Source organism: Capsella rubella, unplaced genomic scaffold (assembly GCF_000375325.1).
Source record: "Capsella rubella cultivar Monte Gargano unplaced genomic scaffold, Caprub1_0 scaffold_1, whole genome shotgun sequence".
Lineage (NCBI taxonomy): Eukaryota > Viridiplantae > Streptophyta > Magnoliopsida > Brassicales > Brassicaceae > Capsella > Capsella rubella.
In genome coordinates, this window is record NW_006238923.1 from 14,017,016 (window position 1) to 14,041,524 (window position 24,509).

At 34.4% G+C, this 24,509-nt stretch overlaps 2 protein-coding genes across 2 annotated transcripts; one reads left to right on the forward strand and one right to left on the reverse strand.

Moving 5' to 3' along the window:
• Positions 1-6,343: 6,343 nt before the first annotated feature.
• LOC17897360 (L-ascorbate oxidase homolog) lies at positions 6,344-10,983 on the reverse strand. The gene is made up of 8 exons (XM_006307137.2): positions 10,763-10,983; positions 10,300-10,409; positions 8,160-8,430; positions 7,944-8,043; positions 7,514-7,859; positions 7,045-7,410; positions 6,878-6,956; positions 6,344-6,785 (listed from the first exon to the last, which is right to left on the reverse strand). Exons 1-8 carry the CDS (start codon positions 10,901-10,903, stop codon positions 6,573-6,575), a joined length of 1,626 nt encoding a protein of 541 aa, XP_006307199.1. The 5' UTR covers positions 10,904-10,983; the 3' UTR covers positions 6,344-6,572.
• Positions 10,984-20,206: 9,223 nt separating this feature from the next.
• Positions 20,207-22,727, forward strand: LOC111832392. The gene is made up of 6 exons (XM_023788699.1): positions 20,207-20,239; positions 20,355-20,549; positions 20,688-20,839; positions 21,146-21,368; positions 21,426-22,580; positions 22,665-22,727. Exons 1-6 carry the CDS (start codon positions 20,207-20,209, stop codon positions 22,725-22,727), a joined length of 1,821 nt encoding a protein of 606 aa, XP_023644467.1.
• Positions 22,728-24,509: the final 1,782 nt, after the last annotated feature.

Below are 24,509 nucleotides of genomic sequence, written 5' to 3' on the forward strand. Positions count from 1 at the left end.
ATTGAAAGTTTGTCCCAAATTTGCTACGAACCCACAAGCATTGTTTGGAAGCAGTAAATTGGTTGGCTAGTGTTGTTTAGGCTCAAACTAAGTTAAAATACATTTCATATGGTTTATTACAAGTGCTAGATATGTAAGAAAAATGTTTAGAAAGGTGTAGAAACTCCTATTGAAATTTAATCCTAAATTGTCTAAGAACCCACAAGCGTTGCTTGGAAACAGTAAATGGGTTGGCCAGTGTTGTTTAGGCTCAAAATAAGTTCACATTGAATATGGTTGATTACAACTTCTAGATATGCATGAAAAGTGTTTAGAAAGGTGTAGAAAGTCCTATTGAAAGTTTGTCCCAAATTGGCTAAGAACCCACACCTACAAGCATTGCTTGGAAATAGTAAATGGATTGTCTAGTGTTGATTATGCTCAAAATAAGTTTACATTGCATTTGGTTGAGCAATCTCATGCGGTTCTCAAACTTCTTCGAGTTGTACCGTACTCCCACTATTCCTTTTAGAAAGAAATCCTCTCTTTAAAAAGACACAATTTTGAGCTACAAACACTTTGTTTCCGGTAAGATGGTAATAGTAATAACGTTTGGTTTCCTTAGGATAACCAACCAAGTACCACTTATCAGATTTGTGTCTAAGCTTATTAGTAATGAAACGGTTTACATAAGTTTCACAACCCCAAATTTTCAGAAAGACAAATCAGGAACCTTTCCAGTTCATATCTCATATTGTGTCTTTTCAACTGATTTTGATGTACATATGTTTAGTGTAAACGCATATGTTTCTAGAGCGTATCTTCAAAAGAATAATGGAAGATCTAGTTGACATCATTGACGGAACCATATCTTATAAAGTCCAATTTTCCCTTTCAAACACACCACTCCATTGATGTGTTCTTGGAGGAGTGAGCTGTAAAACATTCCACATTCTCTAAGATGATCACGAAAAATTTGTCTCAAATATTCTCCTCCACGATCTGATCGAAGAGCTTTAATTGTTTTGCCAATTTTATTTTGTACTTCATTTTGAAATTCTATGAACTTTTATAAGATTCAAATTTATGTTTCATCAGATTAACATAACCATATATAGAGAAGTCATCAGTAAATGTAATGAAGTACTAATAGTTTCCTCTGGCACTTGAGCTCATTGGTCCACATACATTTGTATGCATAAGCCCAATAAGTCACTAGCTCTTTTACTGTGTCCAGTAAAAGGAAACTTATATATTTTACCCAACAAACAAGATTCACATTTTTCATATGATTCATAATCAAGTGAATTCAAAAGTCTTTCACTACGAAGCTTTTGAACGCGTTTCTCATTTATATAGACCAAACGACAATGCCTAAGAAAACTCAGATTCAAGTCGTTAGACTTAAACTTTTTAGTACTAATAAATCACTAGCTCTTTCACTGTATTCAGTAAAAGGAACCTTATCCATTTTACCCAACAAAAAAGATTCACATTTTTCATATGATTCATAATCAAGTAAATTCAAAAGTCTTTCACTATGAAGCTTTTGAACGCGTTTCTTATTTATATAGACCAAACGACAATGCCAAAGAAAACTCAGATTCAAGTTGTTAGACTTAAACTTTTTAGAACTACTGTTATAGATAGGTACGCTTTGGGTTAAAGCCCATTCTCCAATGGCCCGCTACAATAAAAAAATACAACTACGATCAAATGAGCAACACTTGTCTTTCAACGAAAAGTGAAATCCTTCTAAATCCAAACAAGAAATAGAAATAATATTTATGCTTATAGCATGAACATAGTAGCAATTCTTGAGTTCTAAAACCATGCTTGAAGGTAAAGACAAATTAAGTATTCCTACAGCCAATGCAACAACTCATGCTCCATTCTCCACTCGTAACTTGTCCTTTCTCCAAAGCTCTATTGTTGATTAGGCCCTACATATTAACACAAATATGAGCACCACAACCCGTATCCAATAGCCAAGAAGTAGAACTAGAATTAGCAACATTTACTTATATAACATAGATACATGGTAAGAAGTCTTAAAAGTCTTCTTCTTCTCAAATCTTCCAATATTTTCCGCAGTTCCTCTTCCAATGCCAAGAGCCCTTACAATAATGGCATTTGTCATCACCATAGGGACCAGCCTTGAACTTAGGTGATGGATCAGATTTATCACGATTCTCAACCCCGGTTATCTTACCCTTTCCTTTGTTCTTAAAATGTTTCTTTAAATTTTTGGCCACTTGCATCATTAGGACATGTGGAGGTCCATTATGATATTTGGTTCACCAATTTTGAGCATTCCATGCAGCTCAGTCAAAGTCTTTGTCAAGTTGTTCATATAGTAATTCAAAATGAACTGATCATAGCTTGACCACAATGACTGCAAGATGATATCAGTTGCCAACTCTTGGATGATAGGGGAAATCCAGTTTAGCAAGGTTATCAATATAACCTATCATCTTAATGACATGCAACTTGCAATCAAAGAGAGCCTTAGCAGTGTTATACCTCTCTGTTCTTGCTTGCTCCTGAAACATCCCTTTCATGGTAATGATTATATCAATCGGAGACTTTACGTTCTCATATTGCTTCTACAAATCCAATTTCATGGTAGCCAACATTAGACAACACTCATCAATCCTAACATTTTGTAAGTACAAATGCTTTCACGACATTTCTAGCATTTCACTCTATTTTAGTTTGAAAATGAGATGGTGAGAGAGTGAGAATAACTATTTAAAGGAGGACAAGCCATGAAAATTACATTTTTTTTGAACTATGGGAGATACAATTTTAGTTTATTGTGTTGTATAAAAATGAATGGTGAAACATAGTTAATATATTTTCTAACAATAAATGGATTACAAAATTTATTCCATAATTAAAAAATAATACAAGAATAAGTTAGATTATAACTAAAGATCCAAAGTAGATAATGGAGACGGATCTTTTCAACTTTATTTCCTTGTTGTGCGATAATTGTAATTATTATTTTTAAAATTTTGACCAATAAACACAAACTATTTGTAGAACCATCAAAAAAAAGTATTTTACATATGTTAATTTAAATTGAAAATATGAAAATCAAGAATAAATACATAAAATCTATACGATGTAAGAAAAAAAAAATATGAAAACAATGTTAAATGTGCACATTACTTTCTATAGTAAATTTAGAATCAAAAACAAACAAAAAAAAAAATATTTGTTGTTATTAATGAGTATTGCCTAATTTATATGATTTCAGTTTTCTATTAAAAAATATGAGTTAAATGTATATAACTTAATGTGTTTTATTTATGATTTAATGATTATTTTTTTATCAAATTGATCCATCAGGATAAACATTACTTTATGTATATGACTATTTGTTGACCTACCGGAGGTTTATATTATTTTATATTTTTTATTTTCTTTGTTTCTGCAACGATTGTTTTGTTTGTTTTTTATTATTATCATATTTTGTTATTCTATATTTAACATGGGTTTTTTTTAAGTTTATATTATTTTAGTATTTGAAATGGTTATTGTTATTTGTTTAACTTAAAATTAGGCTCAATAGTAGGTGGTTGATAACTCTATATTTTTACATTCTTAAGCATACATTTTGTGCATATTTTGCATGGTTTGAGTCATATTTCTTAGGAGTTCTAGTCTCTTTTCCTTCATATTGCACATTTAGGAGTTTTAGCTTAGGCATTTGCATATTTTTGCATTTTGGAGTTCAAGCAGGTACATTTGAGACACTTCTGAGCATTCAAAGACATGAACCCGATCAAGTGTACCGGACCCGACCAAGGTGGACACGACCGAGTGATCGGATCGTGAAGGAGAAGCATACTCGACCGAGCTTGGAGAGGAACCAAACAAGCCCAACATGCACCCGATCGAACTCACCTCAAACCGACTTTGTAATTTGTTTTTTTTTTTTTGCGTTTTAGGGCTTCCAGAACCTACTATGAATAGAGATCTTGGGTCATTAAGAGAAAAAATCGAGTTTCATTAGGGTTTTTCTCTGTTGCCACCAAACATTTCTAGAAACTTGTAATCTTAATATATTTTGATCTATTGAGTTTTTGTTGTTGCTTCTTTGTATTGTCTTGCTCCTTAGATCATTATCTTTGATTATGCATGATTTAGAGATTTCTGGGTTTGTTTTCTTGATGATAAAATCTAGATCTAAGTAGTTTTCTAGGGTTTTGAGGATGGGATAGGTTAGTGCAGAATTTTAGTCTCTAGGAGTGTTTAAGCTTAGATTTCAATAGATCCCTTCTAGATTAGAGATTTAATAGCTAGTTTTTGCATTAACCATGTGGGATTAGATCTTAGACATTTTAGCACCCAAAAAGTGTTTAATGAAATGTCTGATCCACTAATGCCACAGATCTACTTGCTTACCTAAGAGATTAGTTGTTTAAGGAGTAGATTGACATTAATGAGTTTGATCTTTATGCATATATATTGCATGTTTCATCAATGAGAATTGAGATTAGGAAGTGCTTTAGATTTGATAATCTTTGCCAAGAGATTAGACTAATTAGGTTAAATGGTTCATTGTCTAGGATTACATATATTTGAGCATGTTAAGCACCCCAATGAGATTAAGAAGATTTATTATACCATGCATTAACCCCATCCTTGAGACCTTTACTCATCTCATTGTTTACTTGCTTTCCATTTCTGCTTTAATACTGCTTCTATAGTTCTTGAATGCTTAGCTTGTCTTTAGTATTGTTTTTAGAACCTTAGTTTCATTCTGTCATTAACTTTTATGCATTTGAGTTGATGATCCAAACTGTTAATTGCGTGGCTTAACTTGTTAGCTTCCGTTGCATCATGCTTGTTTACATCTTGCCCAAATTGGATCGATAAACCCTTTTGTACTGCATTGCACTGGGGTGATTGAACTCCAAGGGATAGAATAAATCCTTGTTTCAGTGGTACAACGTTATATTTCACAAGCCTTTAATTCTTGTAACCCTAATAAACTGTTATAAATTATCAAATTAAATAGCTCACCATATGTATGCATTTAATCAGTTCATCTCGAATAAAATCATTATTATAGACAGATATAGATATAATTCTTTGCATTTCTATTTGATCTCATATAATAGATATATTGGAGTGTCAATTGATTTTCAAGACATGTCATAAATATTTTCTCCTTAATAATAGTCCTTTAAAAAGACGTTGTTTTGTGTGTGCAGGTGAACAAAATAGAAGATTCACGAAACGACGTTGTTTTACTCACCTCTAACGCCTTATCATTGCCACCATGTCATTTAACTCATCACCGTTAAATGGTCATTGTTTCGAGAGATGTTGAGATCGGCTAGTTTTATATAATTGAGCTTGACAATTTGAATTAATGTAGTGAGTTTATGTTGGTAATTGCATAGTATCAAAGTTTAGGTATTAAAAATCAGCCTCGATGAATAAATGAATGAAATTTCAAAGATTTTAATATAGTCATGTGCATTATATTATCTTTTTAAGTTTTAGTAATTTCTTTGAAACACGTTTGACTACAATTCTTTTGTCATTTTCTACTATGCAGTCATTGCCTTTCGACATCTACTTTATTTGTCATTTTGTCACGTTTGACTACAATTCTTTTGTCATTTTCTACTATGCAGTCATTGCCTTTCGACATCTACTTTATTTTTCACTTCCGATTGGCTCACATATAACATATATTAGACTATATTGATTTTAAAACATATTATAACTATTTTGTCTTTCATTACTATCTTTCAATACTCAAATTTGGATTAAAAGCATTTGTATCAATTTATGAAATATCAAATTTTTTTTTCTTTCTGATCATGTTACAAACTAATATTTCACTTTCAATTGTATGTTTCATGTTTAAAATTTCTATATACAATTACATAAATTTTGTTTCATTCTTTTATGAATTTAAAATTTACTTTCATTCTAAAACTCAGTAACACAGTTAAAATTTTAATATGATCATTTATTTATATAAACTTTTTATAATTATAAGTAACATAAATATTCACTAAAAGAATATTTTGAATTTATTTTAATGTAAAAATAAAAATGTTGCTTAGGTGGATGTCAGAATGAGAAGAGAGAAAAAGCTAACTTTATATATATAACATAAATATGCACTAAATGAATATTTTAAATTTATTTTAATGTAAAATTAAAAATGTTGCTTAAGTGGATGTTTAGGTGACATCATGATGAGGAGACAGAAAAACTAACTTTATATATATAGATTACAATGATTCTAATTTTTAAGGAGTAATTTCAATTAATATTACTCAAAACAGTTTAGATGAACAAATCAGATAAAATAGAATACGTAACTCCGTAAAAAGGGAAAGAAAAGAAACATCAATGATAAAAGCATAGAAAGAAACGCAAGATTTCAAATTCGAATTACATAAAAATTGAGACCTCGAGCTGAGATCTCTTCAAACTAGATTTTTAGTGCATGCTCTCTCATTATAACATCGCAAGTCTTTTCAAGATTTTCAAGAATAACACATTTATATATAACTTATACCGGTATCGAAATTACTTTCACGTAAGCTCGTATGTCTTCCTTATAAAGGCCTAGTATGTCGTCCTCTTGCCCGGCCGCACAGACGCGAATTCCTCGGGATAGGGTACTCATCTCTCAATGAGGTGGATGTCGTGAAGACACGCAAGTAAAGCTGCTGTCCCAAGTACTGTCTTGCCCAAAACTCGGATCTCAAGTTCCACATTCCTACGTTGTCTAGTGCAATGTAAATGGCTGTCCATGATTTTGGGTACACCTAAATATGTATGGATGATTATGTTTATGATTAGAACAAAACAAAACCGAATGTGTTAAATTTACAATGAAGAGAGAAGAAGAATGCCTCACTTGTACAGTGGAACGTGAAACCGCATCTCTTAGATTATAACCATTTCTGCTCCCTGTCCTCCACTGTCCACCATCCATCCTTGATTTGGGCCAACCACAACACATATTAACAAACATAAGGAAAATCAAGAAAAGTAGCAAAATTAAGAGCTTTAAAATAAACATACCCGACAACCCAGAAAGAGTAACCATTGAGATGATAACTTTGGACGATATCTTCTTTGTTCTCGAATACAATCTCAATAAAAGTTCGGTAGTCGACTTGTAGAACTGAGGTGTCAAGGTATAAACCTCCACCTGTGGGTTTGTCCGAAATACTATTGACCTTATAGACACCACTTATCTTGAAGTAATCGGCTAGTTTTAGAGGGGTGTCAGCAGGCACAAATGAGACACTATTGACACCATATCTTTGCTTTCCATTTATCTGTCCGGCTGAACTACCGAATACAATAGTCCTAATGAGGGGTATAAGACCATAATGGTATGAACCTTGCGGGTTTGGTCTTGGTCCACTAGCTGTCAAGTTGGTTCTAAGAAAAAGAAAAAAAAACATACCATATTTGTAAGTAACCTTTACATGTTAACTTCTTGATGAAGCGTAAAACATTTAATCACTTATGCAAGAAATGGTACCTGATGGCACGTGCTTGGTTCAAGGACCAGTCGACCTGAATAGTTGGACCACCAGGAAGTTGACCAGAAGCTGGTGTAGACGAGCCACTGTAGCGAAGGACACCAGTGGTTGTTATGATTTTATTCGTGAACCGAGATGAAACAACCACGTAGTAGTCACGAGGAGATTGGTCAGCCGTAATGAGAACGGAGTAAGACTGGCCAACATGAACGTCCAGTGAAGAAAACATGGTTTGAAGTGTGTGCGTCCCTTCAACTTCCACTAGCTTCATTCTGTGGTTTTGGATTCTGAAGTTTAGAGAATCTTGTAATCCAACGTTTGATATCCTCAGTCGGTATGTTTTTCCTATAGTACATTCACATTTTCTAATAAAAATATGTTCAACGAGTAGAACATAATAATTAGATAACGATCAAAATGGTAACACACCTTGTTCAACGTTAATAGTAGCACCGCTGCTTCGGCCATTGATAAGAATACCATCAGGTGAAGGTAACTTCCTTCCTCTGTCAAGACGAGACTTCAAATCCTAAAGAAGCATAAAAAGACAAAAGCACCACTAATTATAAGAATCTTGATCATTTCAAGAATAGCGTTTGCATGAGATTAAACGAACGTTACACTAAGTTAGGATCATGTTATTACCGTGTGGTTAGACTTGTACCAATCTCCAATGAGGACAGTGTAGTCTCCAGCTGGGTCAGCGAATGGAACTGGAATCCCAGGACGGCTAAGGATCCTGATGCCTCCAAACCCACCAGCTGCCTTGTGAAAGGCAAGAGATGGGAAGTAATAGAAACTTCCAATTTGGTCTTTCACTTGCAATATGTATGTGTAATTACTTCTTGGTGGAATTGGACATGTGGTTCCGGACATCCCATCAACGAAAGAGTTCCTTCTGTTTTGTACACCATTCCTGTCGATCAATTTATTTCATTATTAGAATAAAAACACATTACTCTATTCATTTTAAATAAACTGAAGTTTATGGGGATTTATGTGTGTTACAAACATATAATTTTCTATTTTACGTCTAATTAATGTATTTTTTTAATTTAAAATCATCAATTATTAAAAAAATAAGAATAAAATCGAAAAATTTGACAAAAGCTGCATTAAAAAATAAAAACATAAAATGATAAACGTATTTAAGAGTTAATGTATTATTCAATTTAATATAATATATTAATAAAAGAATAAGGATAAAATTGAAAAGTATGTCAAAAATCTGTATTAAAAAATAAAAAACATAAAACGATAGCTAGTTTAAAAGTCAATGTATTGTTTAATTTAATATAATCAATTCATAAAAGATTTAAGGATCAAAATGAAAAATTTGTCAAAAAGCTTCATTTAAAATAAAAAAAAACATAAAAACGACAAATAATTTAAAAATTAATGTATTGTTCTAATTAATATAATCAATTAATAAAAGACTAAAGACAAGATTGAAAAATTTGTCAAAAAGCAACATTAAAAAATAGTAAAAAAAATAAAACGACAACTAATTTAAAACGAGACAACTAATTGAAAACGAAAGGAATATTATACATATCTATCAAAAACTTTATTTTCCAACCTTTTTTCTCTTATGTGATTCGTTAAAAAGTTTACTCTAACTTTATCATCCAATCTTTTTTCTCTTATGTGATTCGTTAAAACTTTACTCTACAAGGGGTAAAACTAAAACCCCATGTGCATTGAATAATTCAATCTCTTTAGTGACCTTTTTCTAGTTGGGCTATGAAAAAATGTCATGAAGATGGCATAGTTAGTGGATGTGAGTAGGGTCCTTTAAAAAGACAACGTAACTACGACGACATTGCCAACATAACAACATGGTTCACCGAAAGAAGTGGTCCGGGTGGAAGACAGCTACTAAAATTAGGAAGACACGTTGCAAAATGTAAAGACCAATATTATTATTCTGTTATGTCATGGTTGTTGTATCATATAATCATTACCATTATGAGAAAACCAACATTATATATAATTGTCGCTAATGACAAGAACATATAACATAGTAACATGTATTGTATGGTTACGATTTTGTCACTTTGTTAGGAAACTGTTTTAATAAAATTTTACGTTGAGTGACATATTAGTCGTCATGGACCATTTCGAGGTGCTCCAAGTTTACATTTATCACACTCACATGGTTTGCTTTCGTAATGGTACACATTTCCACAAAAGAATTATCTCTTCTACCAAAATAGACGTCACAAATTCAGACATTTTTTTGCACATCCTATATTAAGCCTTCAAATCTTGTTTTATTTTAATTAAAAGTTACTTAATTAGTCAGGCTTTTCGAATTTTTATTTCTTTTTTTCTAGATCAGCCTTTAACTTTTTTCTATGTCAACGTCTATGTATTCATGAATTTTCTACCCGTGATTTCCGTGATCTAACATATACTATAAATTAAATTTGACAAAGAATATGTATATATATGTGAAATGAAGGAAATCACGAGAAACGATGAAGATTTGATTTAATTTAATTAACTAAAAAAATTAGATATGTATAAAATTAGTTGACATATTTATACACAGATCTAAGTAAATAAATTAAAAATGATAATACCTAATAAAGCTTTACAAATGACAACTATTAGTTTGGTTTTAGATTCTTCAAAAGCAGAGTCGAATAATTTTGATGACAAAAAGGAAAAAATAAATGTTCCTATTTTGTAACTTGGACAAGTCAACAAAAACCACAGAAGACAAAGAGGACAAAGTAGTAGTTTCCAAAATAACGAAAACATAAAAAAAAAAAGATGTTACCATGAGATTAAGAAAGGTTCGTCTAAGCTGTTGTGTACGTTAATGACGAGATTGTCATTTGTCACACTGTGAATGTCCGGTCCTGGAAATTGCCCATTTATCAATATTCCCTGTACCCAAAAAAAAAAAAAAAAAAATTTAGTATCATCGACTGATTCAATATTTTAATTAACCGGATCTAACCTTCATTGTCACATTTTAAATTATTCAAATGATACATTTTTTTTTCAACAAAAACTATAAAATTAGCTCGTAAGAACAAACCAATTAGTAGGAAAAATATTTACATATTCAAAACAGTAAGAACTTAACAAATGAGACACTTATATCAACAAACACTTTTTTTTCTTCAGAACTTTACTTATATACGTAAAAAGTTTATGCAAATTTTTTTTTTTTTCGAAGGATAACAAATATTTTGTGTTAATAACGTGAAATGATGGAATGTGAGAAAATGCAAAACCTGTTGGCGAACACCGAGTGGGTAAATGTCACCGTATGTTACATTCCAATCAAAGAATCGGTAAGGACTCTCGGCGATGACTACGGCCAAGAATGAGAGGCAGAGCAATAGGACGGTGGTTCCGGATCTGTCCACCGCCATTATTTTTAATGAACGACGGCGTTTCTTGTGGAGAGAGAGAGAGAGGGAAAAAGTGAGAGTGAAGGAAGAAGGAGAGAGAGAGAGAGTTAGTGATATGAGTGGATACACTCAGCTATAAGTGCGTCGACGGGAGAGTTCATAAACTTTGGGCCAACAAAGAAAAAAAGTATAAATATTTGAATATTTTGTATGTATAGTTAGATACATGTGAAATAAGAGAGAAAAAAAAACTATGAATTTACTGCGTTGACTAGGATAGTCATAGAACTCGATGAAGAATTGAACTTTTTGGGTTTGAATGGTTACAATGATAAATATATTTTTGTTTATTAGATCATTTACATTTACTAACCATTAAATATATTTACATGGATTAATATATATATATATATATATATATATATATTATGGATCAATTACTAATCGTATTTACATATGAATAGAATTGGTTTTCGTAATTCAAATCTTGTCAGAACATATATTTTGGTACATAAAATAGGAAAATTGAAAAAACGCGACTTATTTAATATTAGTCAGAAAAATACATAAATTTTTTTTTATTATTAGAATAATAAGTAAACCAATTTATCTGTTATTAGAAAAAGCACCAACTATTTTTTGTTATAATTTTCTACTTTCGCTATAATATGCGTGAATGACACTGTTATATTGTATGTAAACAATATTAATCAGAATTGACTTATTCGAGTTGATCTTATAAACCTATTGACAAAAAAAAAAACAGTCCACTGATTTATCAATCTCAACTGCTTTAGTCTCGAAACTTTTGTTCATGATAACTAGTAGTTCTATTTCGTTTTTTTCGAAATAAATAAATAAATAGATATACTGCTTCCTTGTAATTTACCATTTTGTTAAAAAAACATTGTTTTTACTGTTCTACGAGTTCTCTTCGTTTGAATATATACTTTAGTTATGGTCATCTTATATTTAGTGTCCAAGTTGAGTGAGTTGGTAAGTGGTTTAATTAAAACTTTAAATTTCAAATTAAGTTGAACAGCGTAATTCATAATTGCCAATGCTGTAAAGGTCTTTTTATGAGTGAAAAAAGGAATCACAATGTGATCCAAATTTAATCACCGCACAAAATAAAGACTGTATTGTTGGAATAGTTAATAATCAAACAACAAAAAAAAAAACTAGCAATAAAATTAAACAAACTAAGTTACTGCAACCACTAATAATTTTATTACAGTTGTAACAATATAAACCTGGTTTAAATGTTTTGAATAACACTTAGTCACTTACTATTAATTATTTTCAAAAACTCTATAAATTGAATCTATTTCTAATATTTAAATCATAAAAATTATATATAAGAAAAAAACAATTTATTGTGGTGTAATTCTTTTTTTTTTTTTTTTATTGTGGTGTAATTCTACTTTTTCTGTTTCATAAAATAGTGTAACTTTAACAAATTTTACATAAATTAAGAAACAATGAATATCTCTATTTAATAAAATTTTCATGGCTCAATTAGTTTTGCATCAATGATAAAATTAGAAATTTTAATGTAAAAATGTATTTAAAATATAAAATGACATCAATAACAAAAATAAAAATCTAAAATGACATTCTTTGTTAAATTAAAAAGCATTTATATACATATTTTATAAGAAAAAGGTTATATATATATATATGCATATTCGTTAGTAATAGATAATAGTAAAAATTTCTTCTTCGTTTTCTTAATAAGAACTTTTATAAATTGTTCTTAGCACTTCTATTAATCTAATCCAAAATAAAACCTGTTTTCTTTTTTTAGAAAAAAAAAAGAGAAAAAGATAAAAAAAAAACATGTTTTATTTTAAGAAAAAATTAGTGTCGGTGGACATTAGTGAGCCTCCGGGTGGATCTGTATCCCATGTGGTTTCGTTGGCTTTGCTTTTATTTTCTTCATTGTTGGGCTTGTTTTTGTATTCACGTACTCGTGTTGATCTAACCAATCTAAAATATTCTATATTGTTATTAAGTCAGACCAAAACAAATTATACTTTTTATGGTTCTGTCAAATTATAGTTTTTCTTTTATGTTGGTGCATTACTTACTACTAGTCGGTGGATTTGAGAGTCTCGTGAATTTGTGCATGTGCTTTGCCACATTGGTTAAAAACATATCTGCATTGTTGTTACTAAAATAATTGTAGTTGGATTCCACCTCTGTTAAACGTCGGTACATTAAAAATAGAGATTCAAATCATTAGCTATTCCATTAACACTAATTTATATAAAAAAAATTAATAGACCATTTTGTAACATCACCAACCTATATCTACAAGATTGATGCTTTAACAGGTTCCTTCCTGTTACATTCCATTTCATAAATATATATCTTTTATAATTTGGCTCGGTATACATACACCAAATGTAGTAGAGAACATCGTGTGGTGTAAATGAAGACGACCCATAAGCATTAAGAGATATAAGATGAAGCATTCCGTAAGAAGCATGTAACCAAGAAATGAGGACACTTTATTAGAAGTGGTGAAGGAGGAAATCTTTTTACTAAAACCGGAAAATCCCTAAGTTATGAAGCAAGAAGGAACCCTGTAAACCGGATACAAGATGAACAAATCGATGAATTCAGTGTTTTATTAAGATATGATTACATACATATATACAAAAACTTCTAATTGCTAAGATTTTCACGAATATATAACAAAGATTAAAGGAAACTAATTAATCGAATCCCTAAACAGACGATATTAATTAATATTCTAATACTTTCTCTCAAACTAGAGCCAGGTACGTCTCAAATAGGATGGACGAGAGGCCACGACCTAGAAGACCATGAACTTTTGAATAAGAAAATGGTCCAAAATATTTTTAAAATATGTAAATAGGTCCAAAATTCCTAGTAAAATGCACAAAATTTCCTAAATGCTATTTATTTTACATTTAAAAAGGCCCATATAATTTTAAAAATCTGTATAAAATATTATAATTTTACTAAAAGTGGTTCAAAATTTAAATTAAAACTAAAAATATCTTAATAAAAATTTATTTAACAAATGTCCAAAAAAGGTTTTTGCCCAAGGGACCATGTTTATTTCGAGCTGGGTGTCATGACCCGTTTTCTTTGAACAGTTCGTGACTGTCGCGTCGTTTTCACTAGGCCATTAAGACTAGGGCAAGTATCATGCTTCATTGTGGAGGACGTGCAGGACTCGGGTAGACGAGTCCCTATGAAGGACTCAGGCAAAAAAAACTCAAAGGTTCGGGAAGATCGAGGATCAGACTTATAAGAAAGGATTAGGCCATCCCCTGCACAAACTGGTAGTGATCTGGAGCCGATCACCTGATGAGTCCAAGGTAGGACGAAACGAGTCATAGATTGTCCATGGTATGAAGACTGACTCCATAATATATGGATATTATTTAGTGCCGCACGGTCTTCGGAAATAAGCCTGTGACATTTGGTATCAGTGCCAGGTTACGTTGTGTGATGTCTGCGCCCAATGTACAAAACAAGACAGGTAGGCGGGGAACCTTGTTCGGTGGCGCAATGATGGTCGAGGATGAGGTGTCTGTAAAGACCGAGGCAGAAGTGCCAAGTCATCGCATCGAGTGGGGGTATGATGTATCCCACAATACAAAACGTATGATCTTGGGGATGTATTCTGTGCAAAAGCGAGTGAACATTGATGGGTGGGGGAGAAGGTCACGACCCGTTTTTCTGGAACGATTTTTGACTATCGCGTTGCTTCCACGAGGCCATTCCGTCTGGGGTAGGCATCATGCTTTAGTGAGGAGGGCGTGTAGGACTCAGGTACATGAGTCCCTTCAAAGGAGACAAGCGGGAACTACTTGCTAGGTTTAGGTGTCCGTTGCTGATCGAGAATTAGACTTAGAAGAAGAGATAAGGCCAGCCCCGCACAAATTGGTCGTCATTTGGAGCCAATTACCTAATGATCTCAAGCTAGGGTGAAACCATTTAAAGATTGTCCATGGTATGAAGGCTCACTCGATAATATATGGTTATTATTGAATTCAGCACGGTCTTTAAAAATAAACCCGTGACATTTGGTATCAGAGCCAATTTAAGTTGTGTGTTGTTTGTGCCCAGCGTCTGATATGAGATGGGTAGGCGGGGAGCCTTGTTCGGTGGCACAATGATAGTCGAGGACAAGGTGTCCGTAAAGACCGAGGCAGAGGTGTCGAGTCATCGAATCAAGTAGGGATATGAAGTATCCTACAATACACAATGTATTATCTTGAGGATTCTTCCCATGCACGAGGGAGTGCACATTGATGGTGGGGAAGAATGTCACGACACATTTTCTTGGAACGATTCATGACTATCGCGTTGCTTTCGCGGGGTCATTTTGATTGGGGCAGGTATTGTTCTTTAGAGAGGAGGGCGTGCAAGACTCGGGTAGATGAGTCCTTTCGAAGAAGTCAGGCGGGAAAATTCTCGATAGGTTCGGGTTTCCGTCATTTATCGAGGAACATAATTAAAAGAAGGATAAGGCCATCCTCCACAAACTGTTCGTGATCTAGACTTGATCACCTAATGAGCCCAAGGCAGGGCGAATCCAATCGAAAATGTTCCATTGTGTGAAGGCTGATTCGATAATATATGGGTATTATCGAGTGCAACACAATATTCGAAAGTATTTCTGTGACATGGGGCTGACTAGAGCATGAAGGTTCAAAATACCCAATTTTTCACGAACATCATTGAATGATTGTTTATAAAGTGCTTTAACAAAAATGTCTGCCAATTAAGCATTACTAACAACATGGACTGGTGCAAGAATATATTTCTGTATTTTTCGTGGATAAAAGTAATCATTTTTTATGTGCGTCGTATGGAAGATAGAGTTTGTGGCGATGTATATCAATCATTTGCTATCACAACACAAACGCATTGGCTGCTCATGATTTACTTCGAGATCATGAAGAACACATTTCAGCCACAAAATCTCTGTAATGATGTATACCATGGAGTGATATTCTGCTTCTGAACATGGTATATCTGAACAAGGCTCGTACCAAAATAAGACAGGGGTTTTGGCCCCAACATTTGTCCCCCAAAGTCTATTAAATGGAGCTTGTATTACTTGAATGCTTTAACGCGGCCGTAGTCCTCTTCATTTGCTTTCCTTAATTTCATGTTTAATCACTACTTTTAGGGGAATTTTTTATTCTCTTTCCTTCTTTAGATGCTTGATATTTGTCAATATTTATCCTTTTGATTTATTCACTTTAACCTCAAAAAGTAGTATGGCGTCTCTTTGCTTCACGCTTCGTCGAATAGTTCCTCGAAACAGTAACCTCTCTCATCATCAATTCCAAAACTTCCAAATCAAGAGTTAACCCTTGAGCAAATTTATATTTTGTAAAAATTTATAGATAGCCATATCTTCTTTTGCGGCTTCTTTGTCATCTAGCATCGACACAGTCTCTAAAAGTACTCTGACCATTCCCTCTCTTGCAGGACTTTATGTCGGTACCCAACCGGGAGACCAATTTGGTCCCTAGTATTCTTCCTTGTTAGTCAATGATACTGAAGAACAGAGGTCTTTGGAGGACATTAGCGTTGTACAAAAGTACCGCCCGAAGTCAAACTTGCTCTTCTTGACACGAATCATTCCCCCCTAAGTCTGTCCGTCAAGGCTATTGTGTTTACTTCTAGACATACGTCACTTGTTGAGGTTTATACTTCCCTCTTCCCCTCAACGTGATCCAGTCGAGGATGTACCCCATTGTTGAAAACTTGGACACCATTGTCCATCAGAATTCTGACCCCATAAATTATTACCACCATATGGACTTTCAAAAGTAAAATTGCTTGAATTAGGACTTTCACCATTTTTTCCAGAGACTAAGCGCTTCTTCAAAAATTTCCTGTCCCGTGTATATCCAGTTTGAGCTTGTAAAAAACGTAGCTTATCTTCTATGGTTTTCTCAGCGCGATCAATAAAATACGTATGCCAAAATCTTTCTATTTTAAATGGATGAATGAATGCTTGGTAAAATCCATGTCACTTAGAAGCTCCAATAATTCAAATATCTTGACAGCTTAATCAAATTCGTTGTAATCATTTTGGTCGAAAAAATTTGGACGTAATTGTTGTTAAATTGGCATTGAAAGTCCTTGAAGCCATTCATTGTATATGTTAAAATTGCCTCATATGACTGTTTCCACGACTTCCTCGTGAATCATTCCCAATAGAGATTCGTGAGCTTCATGTCCCTCATTGTAAATTACTTCCACGTCTTAGTCTACCTTGTTGTTGAACTCTTGAAGCAGGAGTACGAAATGGAGTATGTGGAGAATTTTGATAAATGATCCTCGGTGAACTCATTTAAGCGATGGTTTAAAAATGAGAGTGTTGATACAAAATAACGCAAATATGTACTTTATAAAGAATTTTTTTTTCCTATTAAAATTAATTTATTTGAATAAACAAAATGAACAGTTTCAAAAAGTGCGTAAACAGTATGGAAAGCATAAAATACAAAAAAAACATGAATGGTGTCTTGATAACAGGAGATCTACATGCACTCGTCAACTGATTTTCTTTCTTTAAAAGGAGATCAACATCCACTCGTCAACTCGCTTCTTCAATGACGTTTCTGTTATGGCGTTTTTCTCCGATTTTTTCTTCTTTTAACTAGTGTCTTCATTACAACCCGCTTCTTTGAGTTTCTTTCAAGTGTTCTCTGCCGACTTCTGAAGGTGATTCCGATCTTTTCTCGGGGCTTGGTTTATCTATAAATTCCTATGTGTTGACGGCTATAAGTCCTTCGTTCGAGATTGGCATATTGTTCTTTTGCGATGATAGCCCTAAGCTATATTCCTCCTCTTTTGATGAATATGGTTGCCTTCTACGGATCCTTGATTATCTCGAGTCTCCTCCACCACTGATCCAGATATTGGCATCACTACTCGCTGCTTCTCGATCCAGGTTATCTTTCCTTTCTTATCCCATTTGTCTGAATCTCCGGTGACCCTCAATTCAAGAAAACAAGCAATTTAGTGACTATATAACTAAAATAAGGCGATTACCTTACAACAACAGAGTATTATTCGTATAATAATCGCTATTTGGCGACCAAAAAAGTAGTCGGTAATTGGCGGATAATATGCGACATAATGTTGTGAAGGCTATATTAGTCGTAAAATAGTTGCTAAATACGACTACTGCGGTGGGTCACTATGTACTCAGATATCATTTAAAACATATCGATTAAAAAAAAAGTTTTATTTATTGAGTAGTAGATGTGGTAAGTATACCTGCTTTTGGCAACTACTTAGTCGTTATATAAAGACCAAATTTTCTGTATAACTCGCCCATTTGTTTTCTTTATTTGGAAAAATACAAAAAGCCACAATAAGAAAAAAAATGCCTAGAAGTTATAACTATACTAATTTCCGAGAGTGGATGCGTAATAGAATTAATGAAGAGGTGAAAAATTTCTCAGACGAATTCAGAGCGAGGTGGAATAGTTTATGATATTAACAAATAGTCCGCCTTTACCACAAGATAATGGGGGTAAGTTTTACTCCCCTTTTAGTAAATGATAAAACGGTAGGTGTATTCCAAGGGCTAGAATTTGGATACATCTTAAGGAAGCTCACAGCAAAATCGAAGAGCAAAGTGCTTATAAATGTTGAGGTTGCCCGAGAAGCAGCAAATGCTTGAGTTGTAGCTGAGCAAAATGACAAGATCGACTAGTTGTCTGAGGTGAAAATACATCCACAACAGCTCCATGATCTACTCCATCTGCAGATGTAGTCATTTTCCCAGTTAAATTATGAAAAATTAGCATCGTAGCAACGTTTTTATGTTTGTATTTACCGGGAGGGGAAAATAGCAAAAATTAACCCAGAATATTTGCTGGCGGTATTTTTATGCCCAAACTACGATATCCAGCAACGGTGTTATCGAACCTAAACTATATAAAGTTGTCAACCTAAACTAAATGAAATCAGCCAAAATCAACATATACCGAAACGGTGTTAGTTAACCATTTAAGGGCTATGAGTTTGCCGACACCATGGCGATGACGGAACATCAGAGTTGAGTAATATGACATCATTGTTAGCTTAGGGTTCTTGAATCAAAGAATTGCTAAAGCAAACAGTCATCGAAACTTCAATTTGAGAACCCTAAACTAACGAAATGATGTCGTTTTGCTCAACTCTGATGTCCCGTCATTGCCACGGTATCGGCTGACTCATCGCTGTTAAGTGGTTACATACACTAATTCGATAAATGTTGATTTTGGCTGATTTCATATAGTTTAGATTGGGAATTTGAAATTTTTGTGAGTTTAGGTTGTTATTTATTGGGTATCGTAATTTGGGTATAGAAATAGCGCCGCCAACGCACCCTTTTTCCTTTTGATTTGTCTGTATTGTCCTTCGACTAAATCCTCCTTCCTAACCAAACTTTTTCATCCTAACCACATCTACTAACATATTTTAAATACATCGAATTTTTTCTCATCTTTTAATTTAGAATTATTTGCGTCTACACATACTTTGACAAGTTTTAATCACACGCATACCCACTTTCTGCTTACGGTGTACGTTTGTTCATAAGTAGTTGTTTGTGCAGAGAGAAAATTGACTATTGTGCCTTTTGTCTCTGTTTTTGTATTGTTCAATTGAACCGTAGGATGTTAACTAGATAATTAGATCATGTGGCTTATATTAATCTTTGTTTCAAACGGGACTTTTTGGATTAAAAGGATTTTTCAACTTAAGAACTCGTTTATTTGTGGGTAAGAAAGTAGTAATCTGAGCTTAGGGTTTTTGTCGGTCTTCTCCAAACATGGCTGCGCATGTAAGGGTTTGTGGATAGTTCTTTTTCTTAATAAACTTCTCTTTTGATCATTGTCGGTAATTAATTTTCTTGCTCTCCCGTAGGACGAACTACCTCCTTTTAGTGTGGTTGTTTCAGGGAAGTGGTATTTCACCGAGCAAAACGTTTGTGAATGGAACGTCGACCAGCTGCTTCTCTCTAGGATCGTTCCTTTTTCGGCGGAAATCACGTCGACCAGCTGCTTCTCTCTAGGATGCCGTGGTTGCAGAATTCAACTTGGTTAATAAGAAGGCAAACCTGAGCTATTGTCTGTCCAGCAATTTGTATTTTTCACCAGTAGTTAGGCCGCCGCCAGTGTTGGTCAGTACAAACGTGGGCCTTCAGTACTATATGGACAAGCTTCGTCGGAACAGAGGTCTAAATTTGTTTGTAACATTCAAAGAGTTCCGTAAAAGAGCCCAAGCTGAAGTCGAGTTGGAGGCAGAACAGACCCCCCCTCTCCGTGGATGGCTGTAGAAAACGCAATTGCGGGTCTTCATGTGGGTTAAGTAAGAGTGATGTTGGAGAAGAGTTAAGTAAGAGTGATGTTGGAGAAGAGTTGTGTGGGGAGATATACCCTGCTGGATCGAAAACTATTGTATTGAGGTTACGCAGGAGGATGAAGCTTTCCTTGATGAAATAGCAGCAGCAGAGGATGGTAGGAAAAACGAAACAGAGGTAAAGGGGAGGGTTACTGAAGATCAAACTAATTCTGTTACAAACCAAGAGAGTGATCAATTCCCTTTTGAAGAAGATGGTTGGATTGAAGACATGTCGAACGACGAAAATGTCGAAGAGAATGATGTTTACGTGACACCAAAACAGTATGACACTGAATTCTGAGGAAATTTCATAGGTGATAACTATGGTCGAGTTGATGTTTTGGAGGTGTTGTGTAATACACAATCTTGTTTTGACCATACTGTGGTATTGAATGGTGTCATAAAGCCTGAGGATAAGCCGCTAGTGGTAGGTGTAGACCTGAATGAAGATGGAGTTTTGAATGGACATGTGCCTCCAAGCGCCTTTGGACAACCTGGTGTTTCCACGTGGACAGATGCGCATGGATACTATGGTAGCAATCAAGCAGGTGGAAGCAGGTCAGTTTGTGGATGAACGACGAGGAGTTTGATATACCTCCTTCGTTTGATGATACCGAGTATCAAAGGGACGATATATCAAATCTTGAATATGATGATGATGGTAAAGACATTTACTTAGGGAAGATATTTGCTAGCAAAGAGGAATGTCAAATTGAAATTGCTATTTATGCTATTAAGAATATGTTCCATTTTACACAGACAACCACAAAAAAACATTCGTTTGTTCTTCAGTGTTCGGGCCATCGTTATGATTGGAGGATTCTTGCGTGTGAATTAATGGGTTGTGGACTACTACGAGATTAGGAGAGTAAACTTGGAACACACATGCTCTATAGAAACAAGGAACGATTATTTGAAGAAAGCTACCTCAAAGGTCATTGCAGCCGTGTACAAATCAAAGTTCAGTGACCCAACCAAAGGCCCTGCACCTTTGGATCTGCAGCAGATGGTTCTTGAGGATCTTAGGGTGTCAGCTTCTTATAGTAAGTGCTGGAGAGCAAAGGGAAAAGCTGAGGAAGATTTATTTGTACTTGAAGACGACTCCTATGACCAGTTGGGTGCATATTTTTTTGTTCTAAAATAGGCAAACCCTGGTACAATAACATATACGAAAACTGAATTTGAAGATGATGGCAGTGAGAGGTTTTTGTATTTGTTTTTGGCATTTGGTGCATCTATTCAAGGGTTTCGGAACCTTCGACGTGGGCTTGTTGTTGACGGGACTCGTTTGACGGAGAAGTTTAAAGGTGTCCTTCTCACAGTAAGTGGACAAGATGCAAACTTTCAAGTTTTTCCCCTTGCATTTGTAGTGGTTGACAGCGAAAATGATGAATCATGGATGTGGTTTTTTGAAAGGCTGGAGCGTATAATAGCTGATAGCAAAACACTCTCAATTATTTCGGATCGGAATGGGTCAATCTACACAGCAAAGAAAAGGGTTTTTCCTTTGCTGCATCATGGGGCTTGCATTGTTCACCTTGCGAGGAATGTGAATGCTAAGTTCCATAATAAAGTTCTAGCAAAACTTGTAGTGAAGTTTGCCTTTGCGCATAAGGTTACGGCATACAAAGAGACTTACAATCTTATAAAAGCTAAGAACAACAACTGTGCAATCTATTTCGATAAGATTGGAGCTGCGCATTGGACAAGGTCTTATTTCCAGGGAGACAGGTACAATCTTATGACTTCAAACATTGCCGAGTCATTAAACAAGGCATTAGGGAAAGCTAGGGCGTCCCCTATTGTAGAATTGCTTAAGTTTATGAGTGCAATGTTAACACGTTGGTTTAGTGCTAGGAGAAAGAAAGCGGCTAGACATATTGGAATCACAACTTCGGAAATTGATAAAGTAATGATCAAGGCTCTGTTAACCGTGAAAGGGAGTAAAACAGGAATGGTTTCTAGCTGGAGTTATGAAGTTGTCGGGATGCTTAACGAGAAGCATCATGTATTGTTGGACCACAAACAGTGTACATGTAAGCAATACGACAGGTTCAAGATTCCATGTGGACATGCATTGTTGGCTGCCAACAGCCAAGGTATTCCATTTTCATCTTTGGTGGGTGATTTCTATACGACAGAAGTTTGGAGAGCTACCTATAAAGAAGTAATAAACCCGGAGCTGTGTGATATTGAGGTCCCTGAGGCACTTGTCAAACATGTCTTGTACCCTCCTAAGGCTCGTAGACCATTTGGGCGTCCTCCAAAGCTAAGGATTCCATCTATTGGAGAAATTAAGGTTAGTAGTTGTGAATATGTAATGACTTAATATATGTTAAATGATTACATGAATGTCTATATTGTCCATTCGTCTTGTATGCAGAAACAGAAAGTTAATAGGTGTGGCAGATGCATATGCATATGTGGATTCAACAATAACAAATAAGTTACCACGAAGTGGTGTGATATCTGATAAAGAGTTTTATTTTGCGTAAGTGTGTTGTACGATATATAGTCAACTCAAACAGTAATTTAAAAGTTCTGTCCAATCCAGCAGCAGACACTATTCTGCTTTGTAAGACGAGAGTACAACTATAAACGTGCCATAATTAATTAACCGGCTGAAATCCAGGAAATGGGCGCCAATTTTCCCGCTCATCAAAGTACACATTCGCGAGAGTCCACACATATATAACCATGTGGATGATTACCACCACATAGTTCAGAAGATTCCACATAATAATCTGGCGATGTGGATTTAGGTGCTTTGGATACCAACTTATTGGGTTATTATATTATTTAAAAAAATATATTCTATTCTTCTATATATTAGTCGTAAGTTTACACCAACCAGAGTAAGAGAAACAGTCATGGTGATAATCTCCGAAGCGGAAATTGATACAGGCTCTGTTAAGGTATTGAAACAAACAAATCACCTCGTATTGAACAATCATTGTATTCGTATTTTTATTTACTAGCTCTATTTTTCGTAGGTGCTTTTGTTGCCAAGGGAGTTTCACATGCCCTCGCCTTTGCTCGCGAAGGTTGCAATGTTTCTTGGTGAGGATGGTGTGGACGCATTGAAAAGTTTACTGAAAGCTGGTCGAGAGGGGGTGGTTGCTGTTTACTCGAAAGAATGTTTGACAACCGTTCGTTTGGAAAAATCAGAGCATTACATCTGGTGGTCGATGCCACATTCCAAATACTACTCGTTCTTTTGCAAATGTCTTCACCGGAGAAACCCTTATGTATTGTGGGCGAGAAGTAATTATAGTCTAGCGTTCGCAACCTTGGTTGGTCAATGCTACAGTGTTGGTAGCTGGTCCAAAGCTTACCTAGATGAGGCCGCAAAGGAGCATAGCGAGACTAAATATTGGCGGACCAGAAGAAGGGAGAGAATTGGAAGCCCTAGGTGCCCAAGGTGCAACAGAGGAAAGACATGGAATGGTCCCCAGTTTGGTTTACCGAAATGTCAAAATGTTTTTCACAACTAGAGGAGTAGTGTTGTGCTAAGGTTTGTTTTTTGTTATCAGCTAAGAAATCAACTATGATTTCCATCTTACTTATGTTCTCGGATGTGGTGTAGTTCTTAAATTTTTATTTTCTCCTCGGTTAAGAATGCATCCAATTTCCTTTGATGTTATTACTTTTTGATTATCAATACTATATTGATATATTGAGACTTATCAACGAATTTATTATTGAACAGCTTAATTTTAAGAATATGGAAAAATCGTCTATGAATCCATTGATGTGAATACAAGGATGAACACGGTTGCAAGAGTCCATGCATATGAATCCATGTGGATGTCATTAAATTTTCTAATGAAAGGAAGTATTAAGTATTTAACGGAAATGTAGTGTAAAGTTCTTTTCCCTAGGTTGATGATATTTCTGGTATTTGGATGTCACCCAAAGATCGATTATATCGACGAACAAGTTTCCACTAACCTATCTATTATTACATATCCACTACTTCATTTCTATCCAGACATAACTAAACATCAGGTATCCAGTTCATTTGTAGGTAATAACCAATCCATAATTATTTAGCCACGCAGATATCGTGTTCTATCCAAACATTACATTCTTCTATACGACTTCCACCATTTATGACTTCCATCAGTGATTAGACTCTTATCCGCCAAATATGCTGCCCAACTACTATCCATAAAATTCATTAAGCGTCGATACCTTATGGTTACTATCCTGCATTCTCGTTTACTGT

Excerpts from the sequence above, each read along its gene's own strand:
- LOC17897360 (XM_006307137.2), bottom strand. The coding sequence starts at position 10,903 with ATGGCGGTGGACAGATCCGGAACCACCGTCCTATTGCTCTGCCTCTCA. Across the intron at positions 6,957-7,044 it reads TACTCTTTCTGGGTTGTCGG|GATGGATGGTGGACAGTGGA; the intron begins GTATGTTTATTT and ends GCCCAAATCAAG. Across the intron at positions 6,786-6,877 it reads TTTCACGTTCCACTGTACAA|GTGTACCCAAAATCATGGAC; the intron begins GTGAGGCATTCT and ends ATACATATTTAG.
- LOC111832392 (XM_023788699.1), top strand. The coding sequence starts at position 20,207 with ATGGCTGTAGAAAACGCAATTGCGGGTCTTCAT. Across the intron at positions 21,369-21,425 it reads AAGCTGAGGAAGATTTATTT|GCAAACCCTGGTACAATAAC; the intron begins GTACTTGAAGAC and ends GTTCTAAAATAG. Across the intron at positions 22,581-22,664 it reads CATCTATTGGAGAAATTAAG|AAACAGAAAGTTAATAGGTG; the intron begins GTTAGTAGTTGT and ends TCTTGTATGCAG.